Below are 24,309 nucleotides of genomic sequence, written 5' to 3'. Positions count from 1 at the left end.
GGCGGGGCCGGAAGTGGCGGCCGCTCCGGACGGCCCGGCGCGATGGCGGAGGTGGAGGCGGCGGAGAGCCGGGCTGGGGGTAGCCCCGAAGCCGGCACCGGTACCGGCAGCGGCACCGGGTGGCGACGTCCCCATGGGCCGCTCCAGCGGTACTACGGCCCGCCCGCGGCGGAGGCGGCAGAGCCGGACCCGGACCCCGCCGACATCAACGGGCCCCACTTCGACCCGGAAGTTTTCCTCACTAAGGTGGCCTTTGACTCCGCAGCGACCTCCCTCCCTCGCCCCTGGGAGCCCCCCGGGCCGAGGTGGAGACTCCCCCCCGCCCCGCACTGGCAGGGCGCTCCGGCAGCCCTGGGTCGGTCAGGGGCCCCCGGCATCGCCCTGCAGCGCCCAGGCCCCCCTCGGCGGCGCCGGCAGCTCCTCCCAGCGCCCCCCCGGCGGGCCCGGGCAGGGGGGCGCCCCTCAGGGCCCCCGAAGGACCCTGCGACCCCCCGGCACCACCCGAGCCCCCCAGGGAGGGGCTGTGCGGGGACTCTGTAGATCTTCCTGCGTGGGGGTGGCCTTGGGGCCCTCTGGAGCAGCGATGGGGGCCCGGGGCAGGTGGCAGTCCCTGGGGGACGGGTGGGGGGCAGTGGAGGGTGCCAGGAGGGCCCCGGCAGGCAGGAGGAGGCTCCTGGGGGACGTTTCCACATGCCAGGGGGGTGCGAGGTGGCATTTAGGGGCCGGGGGGGCAGGTGGGGCTCCCCACTGGCAGTTAGGGCTGTGAGGGGGGCAGCAGGTGGTGGTGGGAGGACTATGGGGGGGCAGCTGGGGGTTCGAGGGGCAGGTGAGGATCCCAGAGGGGCTGTGGAGGGTAGTTAGGGCCCCAGAGGGCAGGCAAGGAGCCCAGAGGGGCAATTGGAGGCTACCAGGGGTAAAGTGGGTAACCGAGGTGGGGAGCAGTGGGGTTGGGGGCCATTGTGCAGCTGTTGCCCCCCTCCAGGTGCGCAGTGAATGCCCCCTGGGGCAGTTGCTGGCCCGTGAGGCTGCGCTGGGGCGAGAAATCCGTGCCCTCGACAGTGACATGCAGACGCTGCTCTACGAGAACTACAACAAGTTCATCTCCGCCACTGGTGAGCACCCAGCAGGTGGACCTGGGCGCCTAGGTGGGAGCAGGGGGGGTCCTGGGCAGCCACAGGACCCCAGATGCCTGGTTCCTTCTCCCCAGACACCATCCGAAAGATGAAGGTCGACTTCCGGCGCATGGAGGCAGAGATGGACGATTTGGCTGCCAACATGGAGGCCATCAGCACCTCCAGTGCCCGTGTCAGTGCCGCACTGCAGGACCGGCACCGCCGTGGTGCCCAGCTTGCTGGTATGGGAAGGGGGAGGGTCCCGGGGGACAGATCGGGGGGGGGTTGGGGGGCGGATTGTGGGAGGAAGGCTGAGGGGCCTATGCAGGGAAACCCCGAGGGTGGCAGATCGGGGGGCTTGGGGGGGTAGATCCAGGGATCGGGGGCAGATAATGGAGTGGGAGGGCTGAGGAGCAGATCTGGGGGGAGTGGACCCCAGGGGGGCAGATCCAGCTCCTGGCCCTGCCCTGCAATCTGGCCCCACCCCTTTCCTTGCCCCCTCCTCCTCCCCCCCCCCCAACTCTGCTGCTGGATCCCTGGCTGCAGGTGTGCAGGCCCTGCTGCGGAAGCTGCAGTCCCTGGTGGAGGTGCCGGGGCGGCTGCGGCGCTGGGCAGCGCCGGGGGCAGAGCCTGCACGAGCCTTGCGCTGCCACGCCCGCGCCCGTGCCGTGCTCCGTCACTACCGCCACCTGCCCTCCTTCCGTGCCATCGAGGATGAGAGCCACGCCATCATGGCCGACCTGGCGCAGCGCCTCCGCGCACGCCTCCGGTGTGTTCGCTCTGCCGCCTGCTGCTGGCAGCTCTGGGAAATGGAGGTTTGGGGGGTGTTCACTCTGGAGCCTACTGACAGCTCTGGGAAGCAGCCTTGGGGGGAAGGAGGCGGTTCACTCTGGAGACAGCCATTCCAGTGAAGAGCCTTCGTGTAGGTGGTGATGGTGGTTGTGGTACCATCTCCAAAACCTGCTGGTAACAGCTGCAGGAGACAGCTTTTCAAGGGATTGGGGGTGTTAAATCTGGAGCCTAATGATAACAGCCCCAAAAAAACTTCTTAGGGAGGAGGGAATTTCCCCTGGAGCATACTGGTAGCAACCCCAGGAACAATCCTTTGTGCAGAATATTCATAGAGTGAAGGGAATAATTCTGACCACTGCTGAGAGCTTTTAAAACGTTACATTATGCAGAGTTTTTTTCTCCCATCTTTATGGTAAAGGGATAATTCTGGAACCTGCTGAGGAGTTTTAGTGCTTTTTCATTATTAATGTAAACTCTGGAACCTACTGATGATCTTTAGTCAGTTTTTTATTACAATACTCGCTGTTAACTTCAGAACATGTTGATGCTCTTCAGTATTTTTCATCCCCCTTTGTGTTTTGAATAATTACTTTTTACTCTGAAGCCTACTGATGACTTTTACTGCTTGTTCCCTGGTTTCTTGAGGTGCCGCTGTTAATCCCAGAACCTTACCTTACACTAAGTAACCCCCTTGTTTCCCCCACTCCCCCAGGGAGGACACCTTGGACCCCAAGGAGCTCACCGAGTGCGTGGAGATGCTGTTGCAGCTGGAAGAGCCACCTGAGGAGCTGTGTGAGGAGTTCCTGAGCCATGCTGGTGCCCGCCTCGAGGCTGAGCTGGCAGCTCTGGAGGCTGAGCTTCCCCCAGCCGACCCCTCCGGCACCGCCACCACGCCACCCCCCGCCTCTGACATCCTTGACTTCGTGGACCGCGGCAGCTCGGCTTTTGTGGGCAACCTGTGCCTCCTCGCGGCCTCGTACCGCAGCCTCTTCGAGGGGCGCCCAGGGGCTTGGGATGGCCGCCTGGAAACCTTCGCCGCCACCCTCACCACCCGTTACTTCGAGCTGCTGGAGCGACGCCTGGCGCTGGAGCGGGGCCTGGGCGACACCTCACTGCTGGTGCGAGCGCTTGACCGCTTCCACCGTCGCCTCCGTGCCCTCCTTGAGCTGCTGCCCGAGGCTGGGGCCGAGGCAGGTGCTGCGCTGGTGGCCCGGGCGGCACGTGAGCGGGTCGATCGCTACCTGCGGGCGCTGCAGACCTTCTTCCTGGGGTGCCTGGGTGACGTGCGCCAGGCGCTGGCTGCCCCCCGGCCCCCGGGCAAGGAGGGCCCCGGCCTGCCCGACCTCCTGGCCACGCTCGCGGCCTCCATCCTTGGCCAGCTCAAGGCCGTCCTGGCCTACGTGCAGCTCTTCACTGCCAAGGATGTCGCCTTCGCCAGCCTGCCCTACTTCAAGGTGGGTTGTGAGGCAGTGTGGGGGTGTCTGGAGCAATCTGGGGGCGGCACACAGAAGTCTGCAGGTGGCACAGGGCAGGTCGGGGCTTGCACAGGGCAGGCTGGGGGGGCACGCGAATTGGAGGTTACATGAGGCAGTTTGTGGCTCACTGTGGCGGTTTGGAGCTTGTACAAGGTAGTTTGTGGGTTTTCGGGGGCCCAGGGTGCTATTTTTGGGGTGTAACTCCCCGTTCTTGGTTGCAGGGGGAGTTCTGTGTGGAGGCAGTGCACGAAGGGCTGGTGGTGGCCTTTGTGCGCTGGCTCTGCCGCACCACCCGTGGCTTCGCTGATGGCCCAGCTGAGCGAGGGGCCCCTGCAGCCCCCCCGGCCCTGCTGCTGCTCCTTGCCCGCCTCTGTCTTGACTATGAGGCCACCACCATCAGCTACATCCTCACCCTAACTGATGAGCAGTTTCCTCCCCAGGTGAGCCCCCAGAACTGCCCCAGTTAGCCCAAAATGGCCCTAAGAGGACCCTGCATGTCCCCAAGATGTCACAGAATGGCTCTGCATCCCTTAGTGTCCCAGCGTCCATTGACGACGCAGTGGTGGTACATGGTGTGTGTGGAGGCATGGGGATCTTCCTTCTGTCTGTGCTCCCCAAAACATCCCTGAGTGGATCCAGAATGCTCTGATGGTCCCAAAAATGGCCCCAAGGGTGTCCCGATTGGCCCTGTGGTACCTTAGATGGCTGCAGGTTCCTCAGTAGCCCTGTATCCACCCAGAATGTGGTGGTGGGGACGATGGCGCTTGTGGAGGTATGAAGCCCTTCCTTCTGTCTTTGTCTGCCCTGAAATGTCCCTGAGGGACCCCAAAATGTCCCAAGTTCCTCCCTGTGACCTGCCATCGCCCTGTGTCCATCCAGGACACGACCCTGGGGATGGCATTGCAAGTGGGGGTTCAAGGGTCCTTACCTGTGATAGTGTGTCCCAAACATCCCCGAGGGTACCTCCACATGTCCCCAAGGGGCTTCTGCTTGTCCCCAAGTCCCCCCAGATGCCCCAAGGATACATGACAGCAATGCTGCTGCAGGTGGGGTAGCCTGAATAGCATGCCATGAGTCCCCTGATGTCCCTGTGCCCCCAAGACATCAGGTGGTGGAGGCACAGGGGGCACCCCCACATGTCCCTTGTCACCACTGGCCCCATGGCCTGGGGATACAGCGCTGAGTGCAGAGGTGTGGGGGGTGTTCCTACATGTCTCCATGTCCCTTGCTCCCCCAGGACACAGGCCCAGCAGTGACACCAGGACCAGTACTGTGTGCAGAGGCGCGGGGGGCAGCACAGCGGCTGCTCGATCACTACGTGCAGGTCCAGGGCGCCGCGGTGGCACAGATGCTCAGGAAGAGTGTGGAGACACGAGACTGGCTGGGCACTGTCGAGCCCCGCAATGTTCGTGCCGTCATGAAGCGTGTGGTTGAGGACATCACTGCCATCGATGTCCAGGTTGGGACAACACCAGAAGCCCAGAGGGGCTGGAGTCTCCCGGGGGGTGGGGGTTCCAGGTATCCCAGAGAGGGTCCCTGGAGAGGCCCTGAGGCTCTCGTAAGGTCCTTGAGGGGTCAGGAAGTCCCCAGAGGGTCTCTGCAGGGGTCTCTGAAGTCCCCTGGCAGTTCCCAGATGTCCCAGAGAGTTCCTGGGAGAGTTGGGAATCCCAGCAGGTCCTGAAGTGTCAAGAGGGGATGCCCGAGGTCCCTATATGGTTCTTGAGGATCTTTGCGGGTCCTAGGCAGCTTTGGGAGGGTCACAGAGGATTTGAGGGATCCTGGGTGGCTTGGGGTGGGGTCCCAGAGGGTATTTTGGGGTGATTGTGGGATACCAGCCCTGAGAGGGTGCGGTGCTGCAGGTGGGGCAGCTCTTCGAGGAAGGGGTGCGACGTGCGCAGAGCAGTGACTCAAGCCGGCGCGCCTTCTCCGTCTACAGCAGCTCACGGGCACCTGGGCGCTACGCCCCCAGCTACACCCCCAGGTCAGCCCTGTCACCCGGGCACCTCTTGGTCACACCCAGGGCCACCCTGTCACCCCTGTGCTCCCTGTGTCACCCCTGTGGTACCTGCTACATCTTCCCCATAAGATTCTTTGTGTTTGCAGACTGTCCCAGTGTTGTCTCACCACCTTGAAATCCCTTGGCCATCCTCGTCTCCTGAGAATGTCCCAGTATCCCCTGGTGATCCCCATGTGTCCCAGCCATCTGCATGTTCCCCCCTCACAGTCCCAGTATCCCCTGATGATCCCATGTGCCTGTGTCTCATGAGTGTCTTGTCTCTCTGTGTCCTGTCCCCACATCCACCGCCCGTCCTCACGTTCCCCTGCCTTTGCATCACCAAACGATTCCAACATCCCCTGACCATCTAGGTGTCCCCATCCCCGTGTCTCCTGGCAGTCCCTGCCCCCACATCCCTTGGCTTTCTCGGATACTTGACTGTCCCTGTGTCCGTCTCCAGTGCCCCCATGGACACCCACCTGCTCAGCAACATCCAGAAGCTCTTCTCTGAACGCATTGACATCTTCAGCCCTGTCGAGTTCAACAAGGTGAGGCTGTGGGGTTTTCCTCATGTCCCTAGATGTCCCCAGGGCCCCTGGTCCCTGTGTCCCCAGGGTCCCTAAAGTGCCCACCTTCCCAGCTGTCAGCTGTCCCTGGTGTCTGCGTGACCCAGGTGCTGGAGCCCAGGGGGTCCCAAGGAGCTGATGATGAGGAGAAGGGTGTTCCCACTGTCCCCTGATGCTCCCCTGTCCTAGGTGCCGGGGTCAGGGTGTCCCTGCGGCTGGTGACCAGGGCAAGACTGCCTCTGTGTCAACTTGACCCGAGGCCTCCCTGTGCTCCCAACAGCCAGGCCAAGAGTGTCCCCATCCCCCTGTGCCATGTGTCCCCTGTGTCCCACTGTCCCACGTGTCCAGGCTTGGGGGGTGGTCCTTGGGAGTGGCACCCAGGACAAGGGTGTACTCCATGTCCCCATGCTGATGGGACTTAAAGCCTCCCTGCACTTGAAGAATCCAGGCTGCAGGAGCCCCCTTTCCCCTGCACCATGTGTCCCCACATCCCACGTGTTGGGACTTGGGGGGATCCCTGGGGCTGGTGACCAGGGCAGGAATGCCCGGAGTCACACCTGCACGAGGATGTGGGGACATCACGTGTCCCTGCTGTCCCCGTGTCCCAGGTGTCGGTGCTGACAGGGATCATCAAGATCAGCCTGAAGACGCTGCTGGAGTGTGTGCGGCTGCGGACTTTGGGGCGCTTCGGGCTGCAGCAGGTGCAGGTGGATGGCCATTACCTGCAGCTCTACCTCTGGCGCTTCGCCGCTGACGAGCGGGTGGTGCAGGGGCTGCTGGATGAGGTGGCTGCCAGCGCCGCCCACCGCTGCCTCGACCCTGTCCCCATGGAGCACAGTGTCATCGAGCTCATCTGCGAGCGGGGGTAGGACGTGGGGACACAGGCTTGGGTTGATGTGCGGGACACGGCATCACATAGCAGTGAGACACAGGGCCACGGGCTATCTGTGTCACCATGGGGCACAGCAGCTGAGCAGGGACGTGTCCGGGAGGGCGACATGTCTTAGGTCCTCTTAGATTTCTGGGGACAGACCTGTATCCCCACACGTATATGGGGACACTCCATGTGTCCTTCCATACGCAGTACGATGCCTCATATCCCCCCGCATGGCAACATGTAGGGACACCCCCTGTCTCCAGACCGGCACAGGGTCACCCCATGTTGTCAACATACTCCTCCCCCAGCCCTGGTAGCACCCCACATTGTCCCCTTGCCCCAGTGACCCCTTCAACATATACTGACACCCTCTGTTGTCCTTGTGGCCCCAGTGACACACCATGTCATCCCCCACCTTGGTATACCCCCTCGTGCCTGGGAACACCCTAGGCACAGCCTCTTTGTCACAGTTGGGGACAATAAATAAAACGTGTGAGCTGTGTGTTGTGACCCCTGCCTGTGCCTGGGATGGGGACAGGACAAGACCTAACGGGGACCAATGCCTGTGTCCCTGGAGTGGCAGTGGGGGTGTGTAGGGGCAAAGGGGGGTCACCTAGATGTGTCGGTCCCTTGGCCACCCGTGTCCCTGTAGGGCAGTGGGTAGGGGGCAGGCTTTCCTCTCCCCAAGCACAAGCACTGTGTGCTGCCAGTGCCTCGCACGAGCACCCAAGGAGCATCCAGGAGTAACCTGGGGCAGCTTGTGCCTTGTCCAGCCCTTGCATGAGCAGCCAGCGCCCTCCCAGCCACCTCTCACGAGCACCTCGCACGCATGCGGGGCCTTGCACAAGCAGGGGGCTGCCTCCCCGCGCACCCCAGCTGGCTGCGGGGCCTCGGCAGGGCCAGCGCTGCACAGCAGCTCCTGCCCACCACTGCTGGGCACTGTGAGGGGGTCCTGGGGTGCCCGGGAGTGAGGGGGGGGGGACAGGTGCAGCGTTGGGGCATGGGCAGTGCCCTGGGTGTGCGCTCAGGGAAGGGCACCTGTGTACAACAAGATGGGGGTGCTGAGAGGGGCTGTGTCCTTGGGGTGAGCCTGTGCCTGCGGGATGCTCAGCCAGGGCTGGGCTGCTCCCCCGGGGCAGCGTTCGGCTCCAGCCAGTGACATGGTGGTCAGAGCTCTGCCCTGCTCACGCTGCTGATCTTGGTGCTGTCCCCTCACCCTCACCTGCAACGTTTCAGTGGGAGCACGGGCACGGAACGGAGAGAGCCAGTTGTCCACACCCCCTCACCCCACTGCAGAAGGTGACGAGACAAGATCTACGGGGGTATGTTATTTTATTAGACTTACAGGGGAAGTATCAGAGGAGTGGTGTAGCGGGAATGTCGGAGTCCAAAAGTGGGGGCGGGAGCCTGGGGCTTGGTCAACGTCACCTGGAAGGGGAAAAGTGAGAAGGAAACAAAGCGTGACCGTGGGGCCTCGTTCTCCACGAGGCTTGTCCTCAGCAGAGGCCGCCCAGTGCAGCAAGTTGATGTACGTGTCTGTGGCATTGGCCGTGCCTCGTGTGTGCCTGGGCACTTCTAGCTGACGCCCCCTGTCCCGGTGGCACGTTCCTTGGGAACCTCCTGTGTTACCAGGACATTCCTGAGGGGCTGCTGCTGCTGCTGCTCCTGCCTGGCACTTCTGCCCTTTCTGGGGAGGCACGTGAAGGCCAGAGAACTGGAGCTTGGGGTCGGGTAAAATACATCCCTCGAGTGTTTTTAGGAGGCCCCCGAGTGGGGAAATCTTGTGTTTGATGCAGAATGGAGTGGCATGCCGGCACCACCTGCCAGGGCAAGCTCCTGGCTGGAGCTGGGCTGAAACTCAGAATGAGCCAGACCACTCTGGGTGCCCCTGCACCCCCAGTATCCCAGTACATGGGAAAGGTCTGCTCTTGGCTCTGCTTGTCCCTTCAGTGGTGGCATGTCCCCCTGAAGAGCCTGCGGCGTTTGAGTGCACATCGGCATGGAATGGCTGAGCAGCACCACGATGGGTGCCTCACCTTCCCGGGGCAGTAGTCTGCCGGCCCCGGTTTCACTGTTTTGTCGCCTCCAAGTCTGGTTCTGCTCCCCATGGTGTACCTGGGGGCCCTGTTCTTGTAGGTGTCCAGGTCCACCTTGGGGAAGGCAGCAGGACCGGGTGTCTGTAAGAGAGGAGTGGAGCTTGCTGGGTGCCCAAGGTGGGTGTTGGTTCTTGCGCTGCCCACACGGACCATGCTGGTGCAGCTGGAGCCCTTGCACCCCGAGGAGAGTGCACAGCTCACCTTGGGCATGCCTTCCAGGTAGCTGTAGTGTTTACTCTTCCCCTTCATCGAGTAGCACGGGCTGGCGGGAACGCAGGCTGTGTTGTGCCCCACCAGCCTGGGCAGCATGTAGGTGCCCACACCTGGAAGGGGAAAAGGGAGAGCGTCTGTGAGTCCTGCGGCGCAAGGAGCGGCGCCTGGGTAGCAGCGCGAGGGCAGGAAGGGTGTCCTGCCCCTCCTGCCAGCGCCTCCGTCTTCTGTCGCATGTGGCATGTTGGCAGCTCAGAGCCTGAGCTGCTGCTTCTCCTTGGGATGGGAGGAGCTGGTGCTCTGGGCCACCAGGGACCTTGTCAAGGGACTAGCTGTGTCCTGCCGGGCAGGCTCGTCCCTAGGCCCATTGCACAAGCTGCCGCCCAGCAGAGCCCACCCGGCGGGCACGCCGGTGCTGGTGTCTGCGCTCCCCACATTCCCTTACCTGGCACTGTGCTGGCCGCAGCGGCCTCGTGCCGGAAGGCCATGGGCTGTGCTGGCGGGCGCATGTACACGTGCTTGTTGGCCTTCTCGATGGAGTAGTCACCTGGGGCAGGGAGAGGCAGAGGACAGCAGTGAAGCTGGGCTCTCCTCAAGCCAGAGAGGCCAGGGCAGGAGGAGGTGCTCAGCCCCATTTGCTTTCTCTCTGGAATCTTGGGAACTGCTCAGGGGCACGAGCCGATGGGTTTGTACCCTGGTCGCACGGGGCAACGGCCAGGCGTGCTTGTCCTGCCCGAGCCAGTGCTGGAGAAGCGGTACTCACCTGGACCGGGGGCCACCTCGCTCTTTGTCTTAGGCAGCCCGGCCATGTGCTGTGCCGGGACGACGTACTTCCCGTGCCTGGTGATGGCCGGCGGGACGTAATAGCAAGGCCCCGGCGAGCAGCTGCTGGCCACCGGACGTTTGGCCATGGGGAACGTGTATGCAGGGGCTCTGACTTTGGTGGGGCTGTGAGCCAGGTACCCTGGGAAGGAAGCCTGTGAGAGGACACCTGCCTCCAGCGCACACCTCAAGGCAGTTCCTGAGTGCGGCAGCAGCAGCGGAGGGGAAGGAGGAAGGGAGGAGGCAGGAGCAGCCGGTTTGCTCGCACACGCCCAGGGTTATGGCTCTGCTGAGGCCCCGGTGGCGCTCAGCAGGGTCGGGCAGCTCTTTCCTGGGGCTTTCCCGGGAAGGGCTAGCCCGTGCCCTTGCTCCGGCAGAGGGCGGGGAGCCGTGGAGCGAAGGGGACCGGAGCTGCGCCTGCTTGTTCCCGGACGCGGCACACACGCCTCCCCACCTCGCCACAGGGTTTACCTGTTGTCCCGGGGATCGAGTACTTGGGTGCCGGCGTGGTGAACTGGGCTGAGATGAAGCTGCGTGGGCGATGGGGTCTCCAAGTGCCCACCCAGGCTCCGTCCGTGTCGGAGGCAGCCACAAAGCCTACGGGAACAGCAGGAGCTGCTGAGGGGCTTCCCCGGAGAGTGGCCAGTGCAAAACCTGCCCAGAAGGAGCAGCAGCGCTTCACCTTCCTCAGCCTGGACCATGGGACCGGCCACGGGCGAGCTCGTCGGTGGGTGGCAGAGCGCAGGAGGGTGGCAGCGATCTGGCAGGGGAGGTTGTGGTGTCACCTGCTAGGTGGCCTTGGGGAGCAGCCTCAGCTCATCATGGAAACGCACTGTGACATCACGCAGGCTCAGTGGTGTGGCTGGTCGGCGGGGGCCAGGGACGTATGCGATTAATAATACTATAGTTAGTTGTGGGTAATCTGAAGAATATGTGTGTCTCTCTCTCCCAGGATATCTGTTCAGTAAGCACGGGTGTGCTGCGTGAGAAGGGCCTCCACGGAGAAGGAAGCCCCGCACGCCCCGGGTGGAGCGGTGCCCCGTGCGCCGGCGCTGCGATGGAGGCACGCCTGCTCCTCGGCGCTGCGCTGGCGTTCCGGAGTTCCGTATGCCCCGCTTTGGTGACAGTTTTGGTGACCCAGATGGAACTTTGCTTCTGAACCTCGGTGGATCCATGGAATCGCAGGGCCTGCAGCCAGCACCCACGGATTCTCGGTGAGAGCTTCCAATCCCCGGACTGGAGGGATCAGAGCAAGACCCGTGGAAAGGTAAAAGGCATTCTTTTATTTCAAGGTGAAATAGTCTGCCCATCGGTCAAGGTGAAAACCTGGCAGGGTGGAGTTGTAAGGAACCCGAACTGGTAAGGTTTGGTAACTCCAGGGACACCCAGAACTGGCATTTTTTCTGAGAATGTGTGTGTGAATGAATTGTCTTGGGTATCTTGGAACAGAATTGAATATTGAGGTCTGGATTGTGTTTTGAGGCCAAAATTTTTGTAAGCATGTGTGTGTGAGTGAATCGTCTTGGATTTTTGTAATGTCTCAGCCAAAGCTGAGATCATTCCTGGGCATGGTCGGGTGGTGTGGACTGTGGATCCTCAGTATGGACTGTTGGTAAAACCCCTTTATGAAAGTGGCCTCCATCGCAGCGCCGGCGCACGGGGCACTGCTCCACCCGGGGCGTGCGGGGCTTCCTTCTCCGTGGAGGCCCTTCTCACGCAGCACACCCGTGCTTACTGAACAGATATCCTGGGAGAGAGAGACACACATATTCTTCAGATTACCCACAACTAACTATAGTATTATTAATCGTATACGTCCCTGGGCCCCGACCTCTGAAGGGGTCAAAAGAGACCCATTTACCCTGGCCCCCCAAATGCTGAGCAACCTTCAAGGACTTGAAAGCGGCTCTGATGTCGGCACCTGCATCGGGACTGTCTGGTTTGTCTAAGCCTTTTGAGTTATTTGTATATGAACGACTACATTTAATGCTGGATGTGCTGACCTAAAGATTGGGAACATAAAGGAGAGCTGGGGGATATTTTTCCAACAATTGGACAATGTGAATAAAGGATGGCCAGAGTGTTTGTGTGCTGTGGCTCTTAATTCAAGAAACAAGAAAATTAACAATGGGACAGAGAATTACCGTGTATGTTCCGTATATGGTGGTTTCTGGGTTAGAACAAAAGGGGGGACACTGGTTGTCTCCAAGCCACATGCTCAAATATCAAGTTATCTTGTTGGAGCAGGATGATGCAGAACTTGAACCACGACAGCAGTTAACCCAGCAATGCTTTTGAATTCAGAAGAGACACTGAATCCCTGTATCATGACTACAAATTGCTGAACATGTATATTCCAGTAAAGAGGATCTGAGGGATGAACCATTAACTGGTCCTGATTTGGAATTGTGTACCGACGATAGTAGCTTTGTACAAGATGGGTGGCTGGATATGCAGTGGTTACAGCTGCACAGGGGGTAGAGGCTGAGGCTCTACGCATCAAGACATCACCAAATATGCATTTGGGATAGGCCATGTACATGGAGCTATCTGGAAGGGAAGAGGACTGTTGTCAGCCCGAGCGTCACCTATTAAATACAAGGAAAAAATCCTTAATAATGCATTGCAAAGCACATCCATTCGGGCAAACTGCAGTGAATGTGGGGAATCAGTTGGCTGATAAAACTGCCAAGGAGGTGGCTGAACGAAGCATCCTTGCACTAGTGCTAGTAAAACAGGTACAGCTCCCAGTCCTGACACCCAATTATAGTGAGGCAGAGCAACAATTGGCATCACTGTTAAAAGCAACTATAAACAGAGAGGGCTGGTTAATAACCCCACAGAACAAGTCATTGTTCCGTCACCACTAATGACTAGGATTGTGGAAAAGAGACATGAAGAAACACATTGGGGTAGTGAGGCCATGATCTCTAGTCTCCAAAATTTGATTACATGTGTAGGAATGACTGGAATAGTAATGTCTGGAATAGCAAAGCGCCCCATTTGTTTAAAAATAATCCTGCAAATAGCAGAAGACCACCCCCAGGGACCACTAAGTGGGGAAATTCACCTGGAGATTACTGACAAGCTGATTTTTTTGAACTAGCAGGACAGAATGGGTGTAGGTGTGTCAGTATCGATTGATACTTCTTAAGGACAGCTGGAAGCTTTCCCCTGTTACACCAACAAAGCCAGAGAAGAGACTAAGGCATCACTCACAGAAATAACAGCAAGGTACCAGGCACCAGTGGGAATGTCCTCTGATCAGGGTCTGCATTTTGCAGACCAGAATTAGGCAATTCAGGTGAGATACGCAAAAAGAATAATTTTGAAAAATCTGACCTAAGTAAATGAGACTTATAAGTAAGTAAGTCTCAAAGGCAGGAAATGTTACAGAAGGGTTAAAGTTTAATCTTAAGGAACTTAGAAGTGGTCATGCATCCTAGGTTCAAACAGTTAGTGTGAAGGTACCTTGTTTGTTTGAAACTAATCTTTCTATGCTTGTAAGCAGTAAATTCAGATTCTAACAGAGAGGTAGTCCTGGAGGACGAAGGAAAATTCATCCTCCTAAGGCTAGGGATTCCACACTTTATGTGGAGGTTTAATGAGTTCAAGGTTATTTAAAAAAAAATAAAAATAAAATCCTATATTTTTGATTAGCAAAACTTAACGAGAGCTGCAGAGCACCATGGTGATGAGCAGAGGACCAGTCAGCTTCATAGCAGGGTGGGGTGGGAGGCTGTGAAGGGCAGTTGTAGAAGAGTGAAGGCAGAGGGTTGATTAGCATTGATAACATGCAGCTGTGGCCTTGCCTTTAAGGCAGTGGGTTGATTGACATGGATGATGTGCAGGTGTAGCTCGTTCTGGCTAAGTAGTTAAATAGCCCTGAGGAGTGGGGGGGTGTCGTCTGACCTGTAGAGGAAGGATAAACAGTACGGATAGTAGAATCTGACCAATGGTAAAAGCCTTGTTGCAGCCTGATAGCTTGCTTGTGCTGTAACAGGCAGTGAGCATCCTTTGCAGCTGAAGGCAGGAGACCCAGGATATAGTGAACTGGAAGTGTGGGTGACAGGGCCACCCCCGTGGGCTTGCTCCCCCTGGAGCAGTCTGTCTGTGCTCAGGGTGACACGCCAGTTTGAGAGAGCGTTGCCCTCCCCTCCACCCTCACTGCATTTGGGAGTTCATGTGGACTCAGCACAGCCAGCAGGAGAGCGTGAAGCCAAAGAGAAGTGGTGGGGAAGCATCAAACGAGAGGTACAAGGGTGGCTGGGAGGGATGCTGCCCTTTCCGGTGCCTTCCTCCTGGTCCCACTGGCAAAGGAGCAGCTAGGGGCTCTGGGGCAGTTGTGGTTGTGCTCTCTGCCCAGTTCTCCCTTGGGAATCACGGGGCATCCAGCTTTCTGTCAGGTTTCTCCTGTTGCCAGCGCTGACGCTGAAACATCCCTGCTTTTCTAGGTGACTTGGTGTGTGCCTCCCAGGGGTGCTCGGAGGGCCATCAGCATGGTCCGAAGCAAGCTGGCCATTTGAATCCATTGTTGTCAGTCAGAACTACTGCATTTATTTTGAGAAATGGTCAACATTTGGAAAAAGTTGCTTTGGTTGAGGGCATGATTCCCTGAGGCCATTCAGAGTTAAATTGCTGACCCGTGTGCATGTTTGCATCTGTGTCTGGCTGTGTTGGGGGCGTGGCGGTATATAGAATAATGCTGTTGGTTAGACCTTATCAAAACAAACAGTATCTTATTCTAATAGTAAGAAGGAGAAAAAAACCCTTTATTTGTAAGGACAGGTGACAGAAATAATTTAAAACATCATCTGAATTTTATTTAGAACTTAGGTGTTATCGCTAAAGAAATAAGATCTAAAACAGACTGGAAAGTGAGAGGGTGTAGTACTGAGCACACAGAGTTTAGGAAGAACAGCTGCCAGCATCCTGCTTTCCTCTGGTTTTATGGTCGTCATTTTCCCAGAGGCTTTGGGTATGAGAAACTGGAAGTAATTGGGAAGTGCTGGCAGCAGCCGGGTCAAACGTTCCATTCGTTCAAGCCTCTGTCCGAACAAGTTTCTGAAACAGAAAGGGAGAGCAGTGAATGCAGCACGCCGAAACACAGAACCGCAGAGGAGAGCCAGGCTTCTGCGCCACGTCGGGGCCGTTCCCTGGCAGAGCCTGCGTGAGCACGGAGCGGTGGTCTGTCACCTGCCAGCACTCACCAGGGCAGTGCATGTCACAAGCAGCAGAGAGCAAGCGTGTCACCTCTGCCAGAGTCCGGCTTGCTGTTGCCTAGAAGTTTTCTTTCATCTTGGCTCTGTTCCTAACAACACACCTGCATGAAGCAGGTGCTTCTTCCACAGGGGGAGTGAGCATCTCTGTCAGTGCCAGCCACCAAGGGCCACCGTGTTTGTTGCGGAGAGCATCTTTTGTTGCTCTCTTAAAGCCCTTGGAAGCTTTGTGCTGGTATGCAACCAAACCTGAGGCCAAGGGATGCTTAGGTTAAAGTTGTTGGGTGCTTTTTGTCCAGAATCTGGTATGAGGCTGCGCAGTGATAGCCATTATGGTAATGATAAAAGGAGGGGATTACCAGCAGATTGACGAGGGCCTTTACATGCTCAGGAGAAAGGTCATCAATACATCCCTTTAACGCGCTCAAAGCGGTTTTAGTCAAATCATCGACTTCATATTGAGAAATTGGTCCAATGTACAGCTGTTCAGCAGAGCCTTCAAGAAGCGTCTGAAGAAAGCTGGGGATGACCTCATGATCAGAGCCAGCCCCTGGAGTATGAGAGACAAAGTGGGCTGAGATGAACCAACCTTTCCCTTGTTCTGATTCAGCTGCTTTAACCCTCTCCATCCCAATAACAACATAAAAATCATGCAAAGTTTTTTGCTGACAGTGTTCTCAGCTTCACAGTTGTTTTCTTAAAGCTTCCGGAGAAATGGTTTGGCATTCCAGGAGCTGTCCCATTGCACAGTTCCCTCGGTGGCATCCCACTGTCCATGGATAACCTTCTGCCTGCCAGGTCCTGTCCCCTCCCCTCCTCTCTGTTGTCCATAATATTCAGTAATTACAATTTTTCCCTCCTGTTTCTGGAAGCATCAGCATTTTAGATGAAAGCTAACTGAAAATGTTTCTACTTCCATAATCTCTTCAAGTCAAAATCTTGTTGCCTTCTGATGTTGCTCCCTGCACAACTGCCTACAAAGGCTGACTTTGAATTTGCTCGCAACATGCTGTTCTTCCAAGGCCTTGCAATTTGACCTCCTTTCTATATTCTCTTTGTATGAACCATCATGATTTATTCACTAAGCCTTAATTAAAAAAAAAAAAAAACCAAAAACTTATCAGTCTGCTAAGTTCTGTCCCTTCTAGAAAAATTCCAGGTTTTTTCCTCCTCCTTTTATTGTCATCCTCATTCTTAATTTATGAGATTTAATGTGAAAGCCACATTGATTAAAATCTGTGTTCTTTATTTGCTTTTATAAAATCACTAGGTTCTTCAGCTGGTAAGACTGCTTTATCAGTGCACAGCGTATTCCTGATCACCCTACTGTTTCTCTTACTCTAATTGCACATAACTATATTCTTGGTTAATAACCTCGGAGGAATTAAGCAACATGTTGCATTACGTTGCCTCTGCTTTCACAGGTACTTTCACCTTCCAAGTTTACTTATTTTCCCATGTTTATTTTCTGGTTTCTGACACTTTGCCATCACAGCTGCCTCAGATCAGGCACCTTTGTGGGCTCCAGGAGCCAAGCCGAGAGGCGGTGCTGGGTGATGGTAGTAGTTACCCATCATTAAACAACAGAGTAAAGCTGGGTTCATTTTGCTTAAGGTTGAGTCTCCACATCTGATCTGGCCCCTGGAAGCAGCAGGACAGATGATCCAATGCACTGCAGGAGCCTGTGCTGTGCGGACCTGCGTTGTCACCGGGCCACTGACCCACAGGACAGCCTGGTGAGTACTCCAACACCAGCCGTCATGTCGCAGGTTGCATAAATTTAGTCAGACAAACCTTGCCATAAGTGCCCAAGCAGAAATAATCTCAGAGACCTTACACAAGCTGCTGTGCATAGTATTTTCTTGGAAGCCAGGTACTTAAATTTCCCTGTCATCACCAGAAGCCTTCAGTGGGAATCATTGGGGCATCACGCAGGGGCACAGCATGCTTTCTCTGCAAATGTTAAACGAGGCACCAAGATGCCTTTCCATTGCTTCCTAGAGTGGTTTCTAACAGGTGTTTTAATGGTACACTGAGCAGTTTGAATACTTTGTGTGGAGGTTTAATGAGTTCAAGGTTATTTAAAAAAAAATAAAAATAAAATCCTGTAATTTTGATTAGCAAAACTTACCAAGGGAGCTGCAGAGCACCATGGTGATGAGCAGAGGAACAGTCAGCTTCATAGCAGTGCAGGGTGTGAGGCTGTGGAGGGCAGTGAGCATCCTTTGCAGCTGAAGGCACGAGACCCGGGATATATGTGTGGGGAATTGCGCAATGCGGTGGAAGGCATGGGCCTTATCGGTCACAGCTGTGCTAGCGTTGGATCCAGGTCATGCTTGTTTTTGAAGTGGACAGATGAAAAATGTGGGTGACCTTTGCTTGCATCAGCTGCTGTCACGACCTGGAGCAATGAGCATGGTGCTCAGTTAGAGTTCGTGCTGACATTACATGGGGCTGTGCGGGGCTGGAAGCTCGGCAGGAGCAGAGAGATTGCTCTGTCCCTGTGAGATGCAGACTGGAAAATCCGTGGCCAATAAATGTGTGGAGACATTTTATCCAAGGCACTTCCAAGCTCATTTATCCCAGGCTTCTGATGTGATTTCATGCAGGACTGCAACGACTTTTCTTGCATAATTCTTCTTCTGTTGTTTTCCCTGCTTCTTTTCTGTAATTCCAGTCCTGCAGGGACTAACATGTCTTTATAAACATCATGATCTGTGACCTGGAAATGTATCTATAGATCTAGATCCAGATAGAGATATAGATATATAAAAAAAGAGTAGGCTGATGCATGAATGAAAATAACCACACATTAAGGAAGAACATCTTCAATAGCTGCTTCTCTACAGCTTTTCAGCTGCTCTTAGCCAAGCTGAGGCATGGAGAAGTTGCCTCCATAAATTCCAAACTGGCAGCTGAATCAGTTCCGTGGATGGTCTTTAGAATAGTATCACAGTGTTACCCCAAACTTAAAAAAAAGAAGCATGTTTTTAAGGTGAAAAATGCACTGTTGGCCGGCTGAAGCAAGAATTAGCCATCTGTGCTGAACATTGAGTTACAGAGCTAATTCTGTTGGCTGGCAGCCAGGAAGGGCTGGTAGCCTCCTTATCCTTTCCTTCCATGTGGGGAAGGCCCAAGCGACTTCCATTCTGTCCTGTGCTTCGCACAACTGGAAGAGCTCCTGGCGCATATGTGGACCCCTCTAGAGCCCAAAGGTGGGTGGGGTGAAGAGGCCAGGAGAGTGAAGGTCAGATCCGTGGATGTTCCCAGTGAGATGCAAGGTGTCACTGATGGGGTGGCACCCTGTTCTGCGAACCTGCTGAAATCTAGAATTACCCTGCAGAACGGAGGCAGTAATGGCAGCGTGCACGTTGGAACAAAATGAGATAGGAGAAAGTCTTTCTGTGATAGGTCTTTCTGTGGAAGTGGCGTATCCCTCCTTCTGACTCCTTCTCTAGGAAAGAGGGAAGCGTGAGAGCCTCCCCTGCAAATGTCAGGAGTTGCTTTCTGCAGAAGGAAGTGCTCTGCACCATTAACGCATTGAGGGGGAGACATGTCATGTTCAGCCCTTCCCGTGGGACTTCATTTGATGGCTCTCGGGTAGGAGATGCTGCACATGCAGCACATCCCTGTGGAGAGAAAGAGGCAGTAGATTTTACAAGGCCACATCTTCGGCTGAAAAAATAGTGTATTGCAGTAAAAATGGGGAGGGTTGGCTTTTTTGAATGATTGAGGTACCACATGGAGAAGCTATGACTGTAAAATGGCATGACCATGGTATTTCAAAGACTAAATATTTTCCCCTTCTTCTTTTACCTGTCTTCTTTCCCCCCAGGCATCAGAAAACCATGCTTTTTCTCTGAGACCTTGCATATCCCATGTGCAACCAACAGCAGTGGAAAAACCCACTTATTTTCCTGAAAGGCTATTTGGCCCCTTGTAGCATCTGTGCTGAACAGGTCTGGGATCTCCCACCTGGATTCGTTCATGTGGTCTTGGATAACTTTACATCTCAGGTTGTTCTTTTGCCACTACCCCTAAATTTTAGCAGAGGGTTTCAAAGTCCATTGGCACTCAAGTAAAACGTGGCAAAGTAGTGGGCAGCCTGAAAGATAACAGGTCCCCCGCTTCCCTCTTAGAATGTTAAGTGGTTGTGGAGGGGTGTCCGGGGCCTCAAGGGGTTGGTAGAGAATATAGTGGATTTTCAGGTGAGTGTGAAGGACTACATGATCTGTGAATGCTCAGCGACCTTTGTGTAGGACTGTAAAAATACATTATTTTAATCTTTTAATGATGTGAAGTTGATTGTCTGGGTGACCACAGTACTGAAAAATGAAATTAAAACATAAAATTTCTTCCCAAAAATGTTTACATTAGTTTTGCATTCCATTTTTGGGACAGGTGGGCAGCAGAGGACCTCGGGCTGTAAGCTGGCTTAGAGTGCATTAACAAAGTCTTGAAATTGATTCTCCAGGTGGGTTTTCCTTCCCTGGAGGCTCTTCACCAGACCTGCCCTGGCCACAGAGGAGAAGTGCCGAGGAGTGACTGGGCTCCCTTGGGTCGGTAGTTGTGCATGCGGAGGGATGCATGCAGCGTGGATGTCTCCGGAGCCACAATCAAAGCGCCACAGACTGTAAGAGAAAGTGGCAGCTGTGGGAGCTGGCAAATAAGCTGTACCTGCAGGATATATTAAATTCAGGGACCGGTCCTATGATTTGGACAAACATCATTAGCTGTTGCTTACCTGGACTTCAGGTGCGGAGCGTTGGAGAATGCTCAGACGCATGGCCCCGCGGCGTTTTGCAGAGGCTGCTCTGGTCCTCTGACCCTCACTGTGGCGCCTGTTGCTGAGGGTGGTTTTTTCAGTTTAAATCAGGAGACTGGGGGCTTCTCTGTCTTGTGTTCCAACACGTCTGTATGACAGTCAGGAATTCTTCAAGTACAGGAAAGCTCCTTCACCAGTTTTCGAGCTTGTCCACAGGAACGAGCGCCAGCACCGCCTGGGCGGGCTGTGGGCTCTCTGTCAGGATAATACGCGGAAGAATCTTTCCACAGCACGAGTGGAAGCCCTGCAGTCCTGGAGATGTTTGTATTTGTTGCACGTGTGGAATTTCTTGGCAGAGAATTCCAGAAAAGGGGAAAGGGGTTTTATTTTCCTGTTGCTTAGAAAATGAATTCTGTTTCGCTAGGAGCAAGCTGTGGTGCTTAGCAAGCAGAGCCTGGCAGCAACCACCAGACTGTGGCAGGACCACAGGGGCGACACAGGAACTGTGCTGGGAGCTCCAGGATCTTACCAGCCACCTGCCTTCAGTGTGCTTGCTTACCCACCGTGCTTTAAAAGAAAGAAGTATTTGTCTGTTGGAATAACAAACACGGCCTCAGAAGGCACCTGCTGTACCTGTGGCTTTGCTCCCCTCACAGCATCGCTGACCGAGCGGGGACACGGTGCTGCACAATCCCCCCGCCCAGCTCTCCATCTCATTTCCCTTAGCGGGTCTGGCCGCCTGAAAGCAAAATGACAAAGGAGTATGGCAGGACTCGCGGGACACAGGCTTCGTCCATGCTTCATGTTGTGGCCGTTCAACTTCTAAGCTGCAAGTTTAAGGAATTCAGTCTGAAAAGCTCCCAGGAGGTTTTACCACCAGCTGTCCTGGCAGGAGCTTGTCCTGATTTTTGCATCCCTGGAGCTGATCCCACTGGGAGTGAGCAAGGGTGCGCTTGAAAAGGAGGTGGTTTTTTTCATGTTCTTCTGGTTTTAAACAAAGAATGTATATAATTCTGTTTTAAAAGAGTGTGAACTTCAGATTTGCCTCAATTAGTGACAAGCAGCTTAACAAGGTCCGGGGTGAAGGGGAGGGGAGTACATCCTTTCATGGTGAGCACACCCTGTTATTATCTTCATGCTGGAGCTGTGACACTAAATACCCCCGTTCCCATTACAGGGACGCATCAGAGCGGTGGGATGTTGGCACTGCGCTTGACCCACGTGGTTTTCTTGCTTTGAATATGTTGTTGTTGTACGGTAGGCAATTCTCTGGGCACGGGTTGCCCAGAGAGCTTTTGGAGTCTCTTTAGAGATACTCCCTATGCTCTCTCATATTACAAATGATCTAAGAGACGCGAGTGTTTTGCACTTGCTTTGTAAAATTCCATCACATTGTCCTTCGAGAATGATTCCTGTTTTCTTGTCATGGTGCATAACTTAGTGTAAGGGGATGACAGCTGCTGTGGCATCGCACTTGTTTGCCTGATAACTATAGATGTTAATCTATATATGATTCAGCCACAGCTTGTCTCCCATGAGTTAGACAGCTGGTAAGGATCATCCCAAAGCAAATTATCAAATCCTACACTTTAATAAGATTAATGAACAAAGACAGTTACTTTATTTTATTGTAAAGAGAAATTTTGGAAAGGAGTACCTGAAAATGTAGTACCTTAGTGAATGTGGAGCTGAAATACACTGTTAGCACAGCAAAAAACGGTGGCTTTGTTCCATAGTCTAGCACATTCTTTTTTTCTTTTTTCTGGCAGATACTGTTTAGTCTGGAAAAAAAAAGCTCAAGGGTCTCTGTGCAGCTTTGGGAGAAGTGATGAAAGCATGTGAAGAGCTTGCTTACTGCTTTCGTTGCTGTGACTGGAGCCAAGCCACAGGTCGGAGCTGCTGGCAGGTGAGTCAGATACTGCAGGTGGGATGCACTGAGAGATTCCCCACATCTCTGAGCTCTGTGTGACGTGTCTGTTTCATGATACATTCATGCATGTAAACAGGGACTGGAGCATTGCAGGGATGTGCTCACATCTTTGTGGCTGGCATCTGCTCTTTTGGAAGGCTGATCTGTGAGGTCCCAAAGTGACAAGAGGCCGAGTGCATGTGAATGTGTTGAACTGGGAGGACAGAGGCGGCAGAAGCACTAGCAAAACCTCAGGCTCTCCCAGTGTCTGTTACGAAAGAAAAGACAATTTGGGTGGGTTTTCAGGAAACACTGAGAGAACGCGAGGAAGCAAAGCCAGCTGGGACTGTTCTGCCTGGAGAAGGCTCCAGGGGATCTTCCACAGCATATCTCGATACCTGAAGGGAGGGGGGAAAGAACCACAGAATCAGAGAATGGGATGGGTTGGAAAAGCCCTCTGAGATCACAAAGTCCAACCATTAACCTAGCGCTAGTCCATCAATAGCCCTGTCCCTGAGCACCGCACCTACGTGTTTTCCAAACCACTCTGGGGATGGTGACTCCGCGCCCTCCCTGGGCAGCCTGGGCCGGGGCTTGACCACCCTCTCTGTGAGGAAATGTTTCCTAACATCCAGTCTAAGCCTCCCCTGAAAACAAGACGGAGCCAAGTTCTTTTCAGTGCCCAGTGACAGTGGGCACAAACTGAAACACAGGAGGTTCCCTCTGAGCACTGGGAAACCCTTTTTCACTGCCAGCACCCTCAGGTTGCTTTTGGAGTGTCCTTCCTTGGGGATAATACTCCAAAGCCGCCTGGCTGTGGTCCTGGGCAGGGGATGGGTGACCCTGCTTGGGCAGGGCGGGCTGGAGCTCACCCTGTCTGGGATTTGGTGATTTATTCCTGTGCCAGGCAGGCAAGTGGGTTCAGGTAGTGCTGGAGCCACATCCCTCCACAAGAAGTGGTGTAACCTTCCTACAGGACATAAGCAAAGACTTACAGCCCCAGCAGCGAGCATTTTAGGCTACAGGTGCACAGAAAAACACTTAATAAACACAGTGTTCTTGAGGGGAGAGGCAGCAGGATTTGGCTTGAACTGCCCCAGGGGAATTGTTCGTTTGTTTGTTGTTCCAGGAGCCAGTTCTGTGAGTGCAAACAGTGCCTGTGGAGAGGCAGCCACCTGGGCCCGCAGGCAGAAGCAGGTGAGCTGGAGAAAGTGCTCTTGGCCCTTGGAAAGTTAGACGTAGAAATTGAAGAAGCTGATTTCAGCAGAGCATGCAGTCTCTTCCTTCTGCCCTTTCAACGGTGGGAGGACAGACCTGCCTTCACGGTGGGCTCCCCAGGCGTCGCCAGCCCCCAGCCCTCGAGCCATGCTGCCCATCCCTGAGCTCTGCCTGCTTCGCCTCAGCTCCACAGCCGGGCAGCTCCGTGTTCCCCAAACCTTCCTGCACTCGGGCTGTTCCCCATCACAGCTGCAGCCATGCCAGGGGCGTTTGGCTGGTGGCTTGGCACCGAGCAAGTGGCAGGCCACCTTGGACGGGGCAGCTCCCCTCGGCACAGCCGCGGCCTCAGAGGTCTGAGAGAGGCACTAGCTGTGAAGAACACAATTGCTGCGCTCCAGCTGCGGAACAGCGACATACACTAGATCTAATTCAAAGGATAAAGGATACTCAGATGTTTAATATAGGAAAGGGAGTGCCAGAATGAAGTCATAAATAGGCAGAGGCAACGGGAACCATCAGTAAAGCTTTGACTAGGAGGCCAAGCTCTCACACATGCTTAGAAGTGCTTTTTAATAATTGTATTCACCTGAAACGAGCTTTTCTTGCGAGATTTTCAGCACCTCTGAATGCAAATAGGATTGGGATCCCACTGAAAACAAACCTGGAAGAAACAGTTTGAACTGTCAGTGATCTTGAGGATGTCTTGAGGCCCCCGTTCACGTTCCTAGTCCTGTGTATGTACTTCTGAAGACCTGGTAAGAAAAGCCCCTCCTTTTTTTTGTTTGTTTTTTCCCCATTGTTCTAAACAAAGCTGAACCATGACAGCTCAGCTCAGAGGGGCTAGCTGCTTTTGCAAGAATGTCATCCCACTCTGCTTACTTTCAAGAATGAGTCTGAAACATCTGACAGAAGCAAAAATATCAGGTAATTTTATTGAGATTAGCAGTATAAAAATAAAAGTTAAATGGCTCAGAAGTAATACTATGAGCATTTGCTTTGAGGCCTTTTTGAGGCCAGAACCCATCTCATCGTTGCAAGCAATACCTGATGGCAAAAATCATTTATGGATTTTACCATTGTTACTAAGCTTAAGTGGTCCTTGAAGGCTGGAAAACAGCTTTTCTCTTGGCCAAGAATCTGCCCTCTCAACCTTTTGCTTGGCTGTTTGAATTCCCAATATTCCTTTTTCATGAGGTGTGTAACACCCAACATGATTAAGAAGAGACCATCCCACCACTCCCTTTCATGTTGT

At 54.6% G+C, this 24,309-nt stretch overlaps 3 protein-coding genes across 3 annotated transcripts; 1 reads left to right on the top strand and 2 right to left on the bottom strand.

Moving 5' to 3' along the window:
• The first annotated feature begins 4 nt into the window (after nucleotides 1-4).
• Nucleotides 5-7,320, top strand: VPS51 (VPS51 subunit of GARP complex). Its single transcript, XM_055722760.1, has 10 exons — nucleotides 5-246; nucleotides 983-1,112; nucleotides 1,208-1,354; nucleotides 1,659-1,881; nucleotides 2,617-3,358; nucleotides 3,601-3,819; nucleotides 4,617-4,838; nucleotides 5,239-5,360; nucleotides 5,836-5,923; nucleotides 6,550-7,320. Exons 1-10 carry the CDS (start codon nucleotides 43-45, stop codon nucleotides 6,808-6,810), a joined length of 2,358 nt encoding a protein of 785 aa, XP_055578735.1. The 5' UTR covers nucleotides 5-42; the 3' UTR covers nucleotides 6,811-7,320.
• Nucleotides 7,321-7,439: 119 nt separating this feature from the next.
• On the bottom strand, nucleotides 7,440-11,873 carry CIMAP1A (ciliary microtubule associated protein 1A). Its single transcript, XM_055722560.1, has 7 exons — nucleotides 11,868-11,873; nucleotides 10,418-10,706; nucleotides 9,888-10,088; nucleotides 9,454-9,671; nucleotides 9,384-9,400; nucleotides 8,855-9,332; nucleotides 7,440-8,246 (listed from the first exon to the last, which is right to left on the bottom strand). Exons 1-7 carry the CDS (start codon nucleotides 11,871-11,873, stop codon nucleotides 8,160-8,162), a joined length of 1,296 nt encoding a protein of 431 aa, XP_055578535.1. The 3' UTR covers nucleotides 7,440-8,159.
• Nucleotides 11,874-14,744: 2,871 nt separating this feature from the next.
• On the bottom strand, nucleotides 14,745-17,426 carry SCGB1C1 (secretoglobin family 1C member 1). The gene is made up of 3 exons (XM_027813744.1): nucleotides 17,297-17,426; nucleotides 15,525-15,715; nucleotides 14,745-15,010 (listed from the first exon to the last, which is right to left on the bottom strand). The coding sequence occupies exons 1-3, from the start codon at nucleotides 17,385-17,387 to the stop codon at nucleotides 14,987-14,989; spliced, it is 306 nt and encodes a 101-aa protein (XP_027669545.1). The 5' UTR covers nucleotides 17,388-17,426; the 3' UTR covers nucleotides 14,745-14,986.
• Between the last annotated feature and the right edge of the window lie 6,883 nt (nucleotides 17,427-24,309).

This window comes from Falco cherrug, chromosome 10 (genome assembly GCF_023634085.1).
Source record: "Falco cherrug isolate bFalChe1 chromosome 10, bFalChe1.pri, whole genome shotgun sequence".
NCBI lineage: Eukaryota > Metazoa > Chordata > Aves > Falconiformes > Falconidae > Falco > Falco cherrug.
This window is presented reverse-complemented; position numbering and strand designations above follow the sequence as displayed.

Excerpts from the sequence above, each read along its gene's own strand:
- VPS51 (XM_055722760.1), top strand. The coding sequence starts at position 43 with ATGGCGGAGGTGGAGGCGGCGGAGAGCCGGGCTGGGGGTAGCCCCGAA. Across the intron at positions 3,359-3,600 it reads CCAGCCTGCCCTACTTCAAG|GGGGAGTTCTGTGTGGAGGC; the intron begins GTGGGTTGTGAG and ends TCTTGGTTGCAG. Across the intron at positions 5,361-5,835 it reads GCCCCCAGCTACACCCCCAG|TGCCCCCATGGACACCCACC; the intron begins GTCAGCCCTGTC and ends GTCCGTCTCCAG.
- CIMAP1A (XM_055722560.1), bottom strand. Across the intron at positions 10,089-10,417 it reads CTCGATCCCCGGGACAACAG|GGTACCTGGCTCACAGCCCC; the intron begins GTAAACCCTGTG and ends CTTCCTTCCCAG. Across the intron at positions 8,247-8,854 it reads CAGACTACTGCCCCGGGAAG|GTGACGTTGACCAAGCCCCA; the intron begins GTGAGGCACCCA and ends TTCCCCTTCCAG.
- SCGB1C1 (XM_027813744.1), bottom strand. The coding sequence starts at position 17,387 with ATGCTCACTGCCCTCCACAGCCTCACACCCTGCACTGCTATGAAGCTG. Across the intron at positions 15,716-17,296 it reads GGTGCTCTGCAGCTCCCTTG|GGGCTGGCTCTGATCATGAG; the intron begins GTAAGTTTTGCT and ends CTCATACTCCAG. Across the intron at positions 15,011-15,524 it reads AGGCCCTCGTCAATCTGCTG|AAACTTGTTCGGACAGAGGC; the intron begins GTAATCCCCTCC and ends TTTCTGTTTCAG.